At 43.5% G+C, this 12,289-nt stretch overlaps 1 protein-coding gene across 2 annotated transcripts in view; it reads right to left on the bottom strand.

The window, feature by feature from the left end:
* ADAM19 (ADAM metallopeptidase domain 19) overlaps window positions 1-1,320 on the bottom strand; it is an 82,675-nt gene extending 81,355 nt beyond the window's left edge. For both annotated transcript variants that reach the window (XM_012730120.1, XM_004689533.2), the window contains exon 1: window positions 1,131-1,320. In XM_012730120.1, coding sequence (XP_012585574.1) covers window positions 1,131-1,197 — 67 coding nt within the window. In that variant the 5' untranslated portion in view covers window positions 1,198-1,320. The remainder of the gene's footprint in view (window positions 1-1,130) is intronic.
* Window positions 1,321-12,289: the final 10,969 nt, after the last annotated feature.

Genomic DNA, 12,289 nt, shown 5'->3' with positions numbered 1-12,289 from the left:
ACAAATAGGGATGATGTTATATTAAATGGCAGACTTGCAGGAATGAAAAGATCTTTGGCTGCAAAAAAATATTGAAAGCAATTTAAAGGCTCAGTAACAGAGTAACACAGACCATCTTAAGAAAAAGTGCTCCAAAGTTGGAAATGAAGCAAAAAGCACATACGATGGCTCTTCAGTGTCACATAAGAGCTTTGTTCACCAGGGCTTCCCGACTATGACTGACTTATCTAAGGGATGGAACTTTTTGACTTTTCTTACTGGGAATTGAAAGACTGTACCCCTGAGAAGTTAGGTGTTAACTGTAGATTTCTATTCCTTACAGGTACTAAGGACGTGAGTGAAGTAGAACCTAGGAGAGAGGTTAGTAGATAGCTACTAGGAGTGGCCCAAGGGTGGCCGACCTTCTGGACCTATCCCGGTGCAGGACTTCCATGCTTTCTCCCAAATCTCATGGATCTCCTCCTCTAATGCTCTGACCCTCCCCACTCAGCACACTGACTCCCTACCAAATTCAATAAGTCTCTGCCACCTGGGCATCCTCTCCGTGCATGCGTCAGGTTTCAATTTTCATGTTTCAAATTTTATTTCTGAGATTTGTGGATGGAATTCATAGTTATTAAAGTCATGTGTTCGAAGTAGGCGCAATGTGAGAAATTACCATTAACGGGGAAGTGGACAATGCGAGACAGCTAACTGTTCCAAAGGATTTTGTCGATGTATGCAGAACCCATACACAAAGAAAAGGGAGCAACTGTGGAAGCAACGGAAAGAGGAGGGAGGGAGCGGAGAAAGGGGTGGGGGTACAAAAGGAGGAAAGAGACAGAGAGAGAGAGAGAGAGAAAGAGAGAGAGAGAGAGAGAGAGAGAGAGAGAGAGAGAGAGAGAGAGAGAGAAACGGAGAGAGAGGCGAGCGAGCGCGCGCGTGAGCTCCGGTCGCCCGATCCGCGTCCCCGAACCTCCACCTCCTCTCCCGACGCGCTACGTGAGAACAAAGCCGGGCCCCCAGCCTTGAGGGCTCGGGGACGCGGCCCCGTGGAGTGGTGGAGGGCGACCCCCGGGTCCCCGAGTCTCACAGTCCATCGCCTCCATCCATCTCTCCACCTCCCGCGCTCCAGCACCTCGGCCACTTACTTCTGGTCCAGCCCGGCAGGGCGAGCGCCAGCAGGCAGAGCCAGGCGGCGCCCACGCCCGTGGGCATGGTGGCAGCGGCCTCTCGCGCTTGGGTTCAGCACGCGGCCATCCAGCCTCCGGCCCGGAGCTCTGCTCAACCCGCGACTCCCAGTCGGGTTTTCAGCCATCAACCGCTCAACGCCCCGCCCTGGCTCCGCAGGGCTCAGCCATCCCAGAGGTGGGAGGGGAGGTGACGCGCCCGCCGGGAGGGGAGGGGCCGCGGCGGGGAGGAGCCAGCAAGACCCCTAGGGAGAGCCCCCTTGCTCTGGTGACCCGGAGCTGGAGAAGATGATTCCAACCCCATGAGGAACGCGGACGCTCGTGGGCGCGGCCAAGGCTGGGTTCAAAGCAAGAACTTTCAGGGGTTAACCGGGATCCCTCTGGGCACCAGGACCTATGTCCTCTGCTCTGTACTATGCTGGATGTGGTGGCAAGACTATGGCCCAGTCCTGTCCCAGAGGTTGCCTCTCTCAAAGCCAGGCTCAGGAAGAGTTAACTGCACCACCAGGCACAAAGAATTAAGTGCTTGGACAGAGTTGTTTTCTTAGCAGGAAAAAAATCCAGGAGCCCTTCCTTCTGGCTGTGAGAAGGGGGTGGCTAAGACAGGAATCCAGTGGAGAAGACATCTGAGCCCAGAGAAGGAGAAATGCAGCGCCAGTTGCCAGTGGGAAATCGGCCAGAAACCCTTGTGCTGGATGGGGGAACCAAAAGGAGGGCTCTTCAGTGTAGGACTTTGGGGAGAAATGAAGGGAGATAAGGCCCGAAATACTGAATAGTAATAAGAACAATCACTGAGAGTTTACTGTCTCAAATAATAAGAAAATAGTGATAACTGACAGCACCTTCTAATCGCAAACATTGTCTTAAACTCTTTATCCACATTAACTTATTTAATTAATTAATCTAGAAAAAGAACTATCTTTTATTGTCCTTTAGTTTGTGCCAGGGACTCTGGCATACCTGATGCCCTTCAATTAGACCATTAATTCAATAGGTAGATACTAATTTATCCAGTTTTAGAAATGAGAAAAACAAATCTGAAAAGCCAATTAATTTGCCCAATCTGAATTCAAGTGCACACCTGTGTGATTCCAGACTCTGAGGCAGCCCACGTTGTTTTATAAATAGATCAGTAAAGAGAACCCCGCTGCTAGTTTTTGGCAAACCCTGGTTCTAGAAACCATGCTTCTGGCCTCTGGTTATTTATTCTTTTCTCTGTATGTATGCAGAGAGAGCTCCAGTCTCACTCTTCTAATAAGAATAGTAATCCTATAGCTGCATATATACCTCACATAACCTCAATTACCTCCACAGGGGTCCTGTCTCTATATACAGTCACATTGGTGGTTAGGGCTACAACATACAAATTGATAGGAAAAGTAGGTAGGTAAAGGTGACATGATTTAGCCCAAAAGCTTTAACCCTAGAGACTTGAGACCACAGTTCAAATCCCAGCTCTCTCCAACCAACTCCTTTCTAGACTGAGTCTGTGATATATGACCAAGAAATGGGAATGGGAATGGTGCTTCCAATTTACCTCCCCACCAGAAAAGAAAAGAAGCTGTTGAGATACTGAAGTGATGCTCTTCAGGTAAACAATGAGGTGTGAAGTCTAAGTGATTTTAGGGACAATACACTTGCAAAACCCATGCTAACAGTTGGCTGACATTCTCTGGCACTTAGCTGGCCAATATTTGACAGCATGTACCTCTGAAAATTGGAAAGTAGTGCACAAGAGGCAAAGTCCGGAGTTACCGAATTGACCAAGGAATGAAAGTCCTCAGTCCTGTCTCCAGTTTACCTGCTCCCACCACCACCACACTTACACAGGAGCAAACATACACAACTGTTGACCCTAGTAAATTTTCCATTTATTTGTAAAGAATATATTTGTTATTATAAAGATATTACATCTCTATATTGTCTTCAAAATATTCATGATATTTAACCTAGTAATTACATCCCTAGGAAACCACCCACCAAAAGAATAATCTTCAATGCACACAAAGAGTTATGGACCCGAATGGTCATGGTGCTATTATTTATAATAATGAAAGTATTGGAAATAGCCTAAACATCTGACTATGAAAGAAGAATTAGTTATAGGTCACTTGTGGTAGATTAGCATGCAGTGACATAAAATACATTTATGAAATGTTTATTTTCTGATGTAAAGTAGAAACAAGCAGGGTCCAATATTACATTTAATCATGATCTTGTAAATAAAAGATGTTTTAAAGTGACAAGTAAACATGTTTTAATATGTTAGTGGTGGTTACCTCTCGGTGGGGGACCATAGGAAAATGAACTTTTTTTTTTTGTTTGGTTTGGTTGTATATTGTCTTCTTCTGTTTGGTGTGTGTGTGTGTGCAGGGAGGGGTAGCCTCTTCTGTTTCTTTACTAATCATGTATAACTGTTGTAATGGGAGTAGGTAAATAAAACACAGGAAAGAAACACAAAAGGATTATGTTTGATCCTGGTATATTATGCAGAGTTTTGCATGCTTGGCCTCTGGACATGTACTTGAACTTTTTCATTGATGTTAGAGAAACTGAGGCAGAGCTGAGTGACTGTTTCCAAATTTCCAGTCCAGGCGACCCAGGTCATTGATGCTCCCTAGCTACAGTCTATAGGTTAGGAGGTGACCAGACTGTAGGGCTTAAATCCCTTTGTTTTATGGCCATAAGCAAATAACTTTTCTGTGATTTTGTTGCCTCATCTGTAAAGGATGCTGATAATGATAGTTTTAGATCAGGGGGAGGTTGTGTGAAGCTTAAAATGGGAGTTTAGAATAGCACCTCTCATGTGGTAAGCAGCCAGTAATGCTAGCTTCTACCAATAGTAAGTACCAGGGTGGGGAGCACATTCCTAATACTTAGCTTGTGCTTTCAGTTGTGTAATGTGTGGAGGAGCCTAATTATATGCTGATTCTTTAATTATTATCAAAGATAATTATCATGTTTTCCTGTAATTATCTTTTCCTTGCCCCATCCCCAACACTATGAGGCCCTGTGAATAGGTTTGCACCTTGTTCTTTTCTGTTCTCCCAGCATTTGCAAGGTGCAATAAATGTTTAATCAGATAATTTTAAAATTAAATTATTGACAATAATGACTTCACTCTGGCTCAGCACAACCTGCCAAGCTATTTGTAGGAGAATTGTCTTGCTTATCCTTACCATGGGAATAATGTTGGCCTGGTGACAATTTAGCTCTATAACCCATTTTTCCAGAAACTCTCTTTCTTCAAAGTCTGAATTCTGTGAGTATAATTTACACTCATTCACATTCTCCATTAGTTAGTATACACAGCTATGCATGTTGTCAAGTGCACGCAATCGAATAAATATTTGCTTAATCAATATCATCCCCAAGCTTCCCTCCTTCTTTCCTGTGACTTGAATCCTGGCAAATACTGAACTGGTTGATACGCTGAGAATGTTGCCTTTTCAGAGTGCTCTGTAAATGAAACCACAGAAGATGTCGTCTTGGAGTCTGGCTTTTCCACTCAGCATAATATATTTAAGATTCAATGATCTTGTCACATCTATTGGAAGTTCCTTCCTTTTCATTGCCCAGGAGCATTCGGTTGTATGGCCCTGCCCCAGTCTATCCATTCAGCAGCTGAAGGACCTTTGGGTGTTTCCAGTTTTTGATGATTGCTAATAAGTCACTATAAGTATTCAAGTTTTATGTGAACATATCTTTTCATTTCCCTAGGGTAAATAAGTAGGTGTGGACTTGCTAAGTTTTGTGGCTAAGTATATGTTTAAACTTGATGGGGAAAAAAACCCTGTAGTTTTCCAAAGGATTGTACATTCCCACCAGCAAGGTATGATGGTTCCAGTTGCTCTTCCTCCTCACTGGAATTCAGTACATGCCTATTCCTCTGATTTTAGCCATTCTAACTGATGTGTTGTTCCCTGGCAACTCCGTTGCTCTTCAAATGCTATGTGAGGGAGCCAAGATTACCGAATCTATTCTGATAGAAGGGATTAAAACCTAAGTATGGCTTTTTACTCAAGTGTCTTGTCTATGTTCAGATTTTGTTATTAGTTTTGTTTCTTCCCCTTCAATAATCCAGTGAGAAGCAGATCTCCAACCCCTGGGAATCCATAAATCTCGGAATCACTCATTCAACAGTATTGATTGAAAAACTATTATATGTCTAGGATTTACTAGAATCTACAAATACAGAGATTTCTGAGACAAGGTCCCCACTTTAACAGTTAAGGAAGGAAGAGGTGGAGAAAAAGAGAGGGGGATTGGAACTGACAGGTACATTTCAGAGAGTGATCAAGTTTCCTGATGCATGATTTGGGTCTTTGGATTTCTCAACACCAGTACTGTTCCCAGAATTGTGGATAACAACACAAATCATTCTCAAGCAGTAAACACTCAAATGGCGCTAAGCACAGTGCCTATTTTAGCTAGTTCAGTGCCCAGAATAGTCCCATGTGTATATTAGATCAAACCATATGGAATATTGACTTTGGAGGTCAGCAAGGATCAAACTTAGAAATGCCAGCTAGTTCAACCTAATAGTAAGTTATGATTGATTGCACAGGCTTAAGATGTGTACTTTACCTCATATTATCCTCAGGACAAACTTCTGCTGTAGGTCCAGCTGATATTCCCATTTTATAGATATAGATGAGCCCTTAAAGTAGCATCTGCACGGTGATTGCCACTTGGAGAAGCCTGCTCCAAAGTCCTGAGGAGTCCAGGCTGGGTGGAGAGAGAATGGCTTGAGTGATAATGCAAATAGGAAATTTTCCTGCAAATAATGAGTAGGAAATAAATCCTAGATTCAAGCTGAAATGTGAGAACTTCAGAGCCACTGTCTGCAGCCACTGAGTCACTCTCAACCAAAACATGAAGAGGGTCAGTGGCCTTGGGTGACTATGGATTCTACTATGTCCAAGTGGCCCTGCAGCATCCCAAAGAAAACTCAAAAGTCTTAACCAAGTCAGTTTTTCTGCACTTTAGATATGCATTCAGATTCCCCCATCAGAATGGTGCTGCCACCACAAAACAGCCAAGAACAAGGTTTGCTCTCATTCTTACTAGTTTCAGGATGGTGTAGTTTTTCTTTTCTTATCAAATTCTCCAGATTTTTAAAAAAGATTTATTTATGCATACAGAACTGGGGTACAGGCCAGAGGCACAGGGGCAATGAGAGGATTCACCAGAAACAGAGTGGGGAGCAGAACAGGCAGATTGCTGAGGGGAGCAGCAGGTGGGTCAGAAGAGGCCTGCCGTGTCATGTGGGTCACTTCTAGGGCAGGGATCAAACTCATGCTGAAGTGGCTTTAGCTTCTTTGTGCTGTGCTTTAACCCGCTGCGCCACCAGGGAGGGTCCCCTTCAGATTTTTGACTTAGATGATTATGTCACTTAGAAAGACATACATAATCTTTCTTCCTTCCATATCTATGTTTCTTTCATTTCCTTTCCCTGTCTTACTATATTAGCTAGGACTTTTAGAATGATGTTGAAAAGGGTAAGAGTAGACATCCTTGCCTTGTATTTCATTGTAGTAGGGAAGTTTCAAGTTTCTCATCATTAAGTATAATGTTTATCTATAGGCTTTTCATTGATTTTACTGCCCTCTTGGGTAGGACAGAAAGGCCAGAATGGCCTGAAGTTGGGTATTTTCCTTCTTTGGGTCAGTTGGGCTCTGACCTAACCCCAGCAGGATAAGGTCTGGTTCCTTAGCTCCTCCTGATGGCAGGTTTTGTCAAGAGAACAGAACAGATTTTGTCAACTTCCTTGCTGGAAGCTAATGGGATTTTTCTGTGTTGTAGGGACCTGGTGGACCTCCTCAAGGTTAATTCTTAGAATACTGTAGATGTGGGCTTTCCCTGGTGGTGCAACGGGTTAAAGCACCACATTATGAAGCTCTCTAAAGCCATTGCAGCACGAGTTCGATCACCAGTCAGGGAACTGACCCACATGGCGTGGCAGACCTCTCCTGACCTGCCTGCGGCTCCCCTCAGTAGTGTATTTTGGTAGGTCTACCTGTTCTGCTCCCCACTCTGTCTCTAGTGAATGCTCTCACCCACCACACCTCTGACCTGTACCCCAGTTCTGTAAGTGTAAATAAATACATCTTTTTAAAAAAGAATACTGTAGATGTACCCCATGACTGGATCCTCAGAATTTTTAAGTTTCAGAGTTGTCCTCCTTGATCCTCAACAATTGGTTGTTGAAGTTCAGATTTTCCTACCCAAGCAACTTCTGACTAGGTGTGTATGGGCAGACACTGATGCGCTATTCTCAGGCAGTGCTGATGCAGTTGTTCAGGCTGTACATTTGAGGATCATTGTTTCTCCATGATCTTGAAAGTAACTGTAGTCATTTTTTGGCCTCTTTTCCAAATTTTATATATAATTTTTCTCATTAAAATAAGATTTAGTCTTATTAAAAAATCCTGATCCTGGCTTCTTGTGAAAAATTAGATGGTTAAGCAATTGTCAGCCTAAATTCTCTCATGGTGACATTTGGCTGGAGATCAACTACCTTAGGTGGAACTTTGGTTCATGTTTTCAGTCTTCTCTGCCCCAAGTCTCATCAGTCATTTATTTTGTAATCATTACATTTTGTTATTTCTGAAAAGGTGGTATAGATATAACTCAGAATTTCTTTAAAGACTTATTTATTTATACATACAGAACTGGAGCACAGGCCAGAGGTGCAGGGGTGGTGAAAGGACCCACCAGAGACAGAATGGGGAGCAGAACAGGCAGACTGACAAAGTACACTGCTGAGGGGAGTAGCGGGTGGGTCATGAGAGGTCTGCCGCGCCATGTGGGTCACCTCTGGGGCTGGGAATCAAACTTGCAATGAAGCAGCTGCGGCCAGCTTGCAGGGCTGTGTCCTAACCCATTGCACCACCAGGGAGGGCCCTAACCCAGAATTTTGAGGTGGAAAATGAGGATGGCTGGTTAATCCTATCTGAATATTCAGGCACCCTGAGCTGGACCTACACAGGACCCTACTCCTAGAAGGGACCTATACTTGGCTAAATGTTCTGTTATCTTGAAATTCTTAATAAATTTTAGAAAAGAGGACCTGCACTTTCCTTCTGAATGGAGATCCACAAGTGACATTACTGATCTCACAGTAAACCCAGTCTTAAGGTAACTTATCCAGCACCAGGTTGCTAAGGTCAAGGAAAGGTAATTCCAGGATCAGAGAATGGTGTTGGGGAACAGAGATTTGGAAGCCATCTTTTTCTGCAGAAAAGGTAATTATTTCATTTTATAGCTAGACTATCAAGTTCCAAAAAGAGAGAACTGACTTCGTCAAGGTCATGGACAAACATTGAAAAGGGAGCCAAATTGGAAGTCTAAAGTGATGACTCTGCAAGGCAGTGAATACAAAGGTTGCCAGCAAGTTTATGTATCTGATGTACCACTGCATACTAATGAGGGAAGTCTTATTTGTCATTTAGTTCAGTCAACTTTGGGTTGATCTAATTGGAGCAAGAGAAGGAGTAGATAAAATGGTGTGACCTTCAAAAAGAATAAAAAACTGTATAAATAGATCCAGTTCTGGACAAAGATTAGGAAGAGGAAAATGCTCTGAATGAACTGTACTGTTGGATCTGTTACAGAGGGTAGAACCCCACCTAAACCCAGAATAAATTGTAAAGGACAAAGGAATTTAGGGGAAATCCACTAACATGCTGCCTGACTAAAAATGGCAAGGTTCAAGAATGCATTTAATTTCAGCTGGACCCACTTAGCAGGAAACCAGCTCCCTTACTTGGAGGGCTCAGCTGCCTGGTTTTACATTAATGACAGTGTGTTCCCAGTGAGAGGGCTGAGTCCCTGCAGTGGGCTGAGCTCTAAGTGCCTAGTGGGGATTAGGCAAGTAAGTCACCCAGGTGCTTGAGCAGCATGGTGATGGGACTGCAGCCCTAGATTGAACCAGTGAGCATCCTCCCCAAGACTGTTGACGGTTTTGTCAAAAAGGGGTTTCCTTTTCTTCTGAGGTGGTGAGCAATGAAATTTGGGGAATGTCAGTAGTCCTTATGCTACCATGTTAGGAAAGGTATCTAAAAATGAAGTTAGTGGGGCCTCCTTGGTAGTGAAAGGGGTTGAGTCTTAGCACTATGAAAAAAGAAAGAAAGAAATACTACACTATGAACATCTTTGTAATAACAGCAAGGCACAGGACAGGTTCTCTATGATCTGGGCAGATGGGTAAAGGAGAGTCCAAAAGCCCTCAGTGGCTTTTCCAGGCTTTTAATGATCTTTCTACACCATTTGAAGTGAGGCAGCCAGGTGTGGAGCTGTATGGTCCTCTGCCACCCTTATATGCCTGACTTCCTACAAATGGATGTGCCCACTTAGTAAGGCCTACACCATATTTTAGGTGTCCACCATCAGGTATACGTACCCCAAGCCCATGCTCCCAAGTACCTCCTACATTCAAGGCCATAGGCAATAGCCACAGAGGCCAATTGTGCAAAAGTTGAGCAGTCTTCATTTACCCCATAATTCTCTTGGTTAACAATAGGCCTGCATTTCTTTGGGGTATTCACCTATGAGTCTCACTGCTGGGTCATGATAAACTAAGATCCATGTAAGCAGATATTGCTAAACAGTTTAGCAAAGTGATTCCACCAAGCTATATCCCACCAGCTTTGCCCTGATTTCTTCACATCCTTGATGACACTTGTTTGTACTTTATCCCCTCTAGTTTTAATTATCTGTTGAGTGTCGTAGGTACAGAATTATGGTTTCAATTTTTATTTCCCTAGTGATTAATGAAGTTGGGAACTTCCTCATATGATTATTGGAAATCCTCTTCTATAGAATCTGGTCAAGTCCATTTCCTTAGCTATGTGTCAGTCATTACCCTCTTCTTCTTTTTTTTTTTTTTTTATTCATACAGAACTGGGGTACAGGCCAGAGATGCGGAGGGTGAGAGAATTCACCAGAGACAGAGCGGGGAGCAGAACAGGCAGATTGACGAAGTACACTGCTGAGGGGAGCTGCGGGCGGGTCAGGAGAGGTCTGCCACACCATGTGGTCACCTCCAGGGCAGGCAGGAATCGAACTTCATGCAGAAGCGGCTTTAGATTCTCAGTGCTGTGCTTTAACCCGCTGCGCCACCAGGGAGGGCCCTCCACTCACTTTTGATGAAAAGAAATGTTTTAATACTAATGTAGATGAATGCATCAGTTTTTAAAAATATTTAGTTCTTTTTGAATCCTGTAAACAGGATTCAAATAAATGATATCCTACCCCAGGATCAGAAACATGTTCTGCTATATTTTCCTTTAAAAACTTTACTCGGGAGGGAAATGTACTGGACTATGGTGATGGCACATGGGTGATTTGGTGATGGGGAACCCAAGGAGATTGCAACTGAGATGGGAAAATGAACAAAAATATGTAAAAATAAGCTATTATAATTTTTAAGTGAAAAAAACTTTACTGTTTTCATTTTACACATGGATCTGCAACCTATTTGATATAGATTTTGTTTATGTCATGAGGAACATTTTTCTCTATGGCCATGGTTCTCAAATTGTGCACCAAGTCACTCTTACAGGGGACATTCAAAGATCGGGGAAGCACAGAGACATCTGACATAAAACATCACAGAAATCATTACCCTAAGGAAGTTCGGGTTTCACATTATTTCATATTACAGTTCCTTCAATGACATCATATTTTTGCATACATGGGCTTTTATTTCTTGCTGTGATAAAAAACAAATACAATGTTAAATCAGAAGATTAATATAATGGATAATGGTGTTCAATGTGATTCCCAGGTTCCTTAAGCTCTGTAGTGTCCAACAGGAGCACAAACCCATCAGGTAATGTTGTGATTATTTCCAAGTAAGATATTTTTTTCTTTCAATTTATGTCTATTTTTTTTTTTTAAGATTTACTTATTTCTGCACAGAACTGGGGTACAGGCCAGAGGTGCAGGGGCAGTGAGAGGACTCACCAGAGACAGAGTTGGGAGCAGAACAGGCAGGTTGACAAAGTACACTGCGGAGGGAAGCAGTGGGTGAGGCAGGAGAGGTCTGTTCAACTATCTGGATCACCTCAGGGCAGGGCGGGGAATCCGGACTCACACTGAAGAGGTTGCAGACAGTTTTCAGTGCTGTACTTCAACCCCCTTGCCACCAAGGAGGCCCAATGTCTTTTACTTTCTACCTGATTACTGTATGTTGATAGGATATGCATATTTATTAAGTCCTTTGGGTCTATCTACTTAATTAACAGAATTGCTCAGTGTGTCCTTTGGCCTAGAGATGACATGAGAACAATCACTAAGCCTAACAGTGCCTTGTTTGGGAAAGTTCATGACCATGCTGAGGCAGAGTCTAGGGCAGTCCTCATGACTTCCACCCAGGGGCTATATGCTTACATGATCCCCTTTTCCTGAGTGTGGGTGAGGTAACAACTTGCTTCTAACCAAGATAACAGGAGATTAGATGTCCATGACTATGGTACTTAAAATGGAAACACCAGACTTGGGAGGAATCTTGCATGGCCCCCACCTCTCCTCGCTTCTTTTATATGCATCAACTCATATCCACACTAAGTTTTTAAGTCAAAGAACAGGGTGGCAGAAGAACAGGCTATAGAGAAATCAGAATATGAAATCCATTCACAAGCACTGAGAGACACAACTCAAACCATCTTAACACGGTGTCTGCACTGGATCTTGGTCTTTGACTGGCCCTGCCTGGGTTAAATGCCATTGATGGACAGATGGCAATAGCCAGATAATGGGGGTTAGGCGCAGAGGGTGAGCCCAGCCTATGAGCCCCAACCTCCGTCAGCACCACATGGGGAGTGAGGCAATCAACCCCGAGGAAAGAAGGCTGCATGATCAGGAGAGAGGGGAGGGTGAGAAAGATGGCCGGTGAGAGGACAAACAAGGGGCTGGAGGAGTAGGGGCAGATATGGCGAGGAAGTGACACCTAAGCCCAGTGATGGAGGTGAGAAGTATTTTCAGAAATCTGGCCAGCAGGGCTTTGAAGTAAGGCATAGTGCTATGAAGCGGTGATGAGGCGAGAGACAGAGACGTGAGCATGCAAAAGTGGTTTTAAGGTCACACATGGTGTTAATCCTCATTTTGAGTGTAAT

Source organism: Condylura cristata, unplaced genomic scaffold (assembly GCF_000260355.1).
Source record: "Condylura cristata isolate star-nosed mole 26May11 unplaced genomic scaffold, ConCri1.0 scaffold00026, whole genome shotgun sequence".
Taxonomy (NCBI): Eukaryota; Metazoa; Chordata; class Mammalia; order Eulipotyphla; family Talpidae; genus Condylura; species Condylura cristata.
The sequence above is the reverse complement of the archived record's forward strand: the minus strand, read 5'-3'. Positions and strand labels throughout refer to the sequence as shown.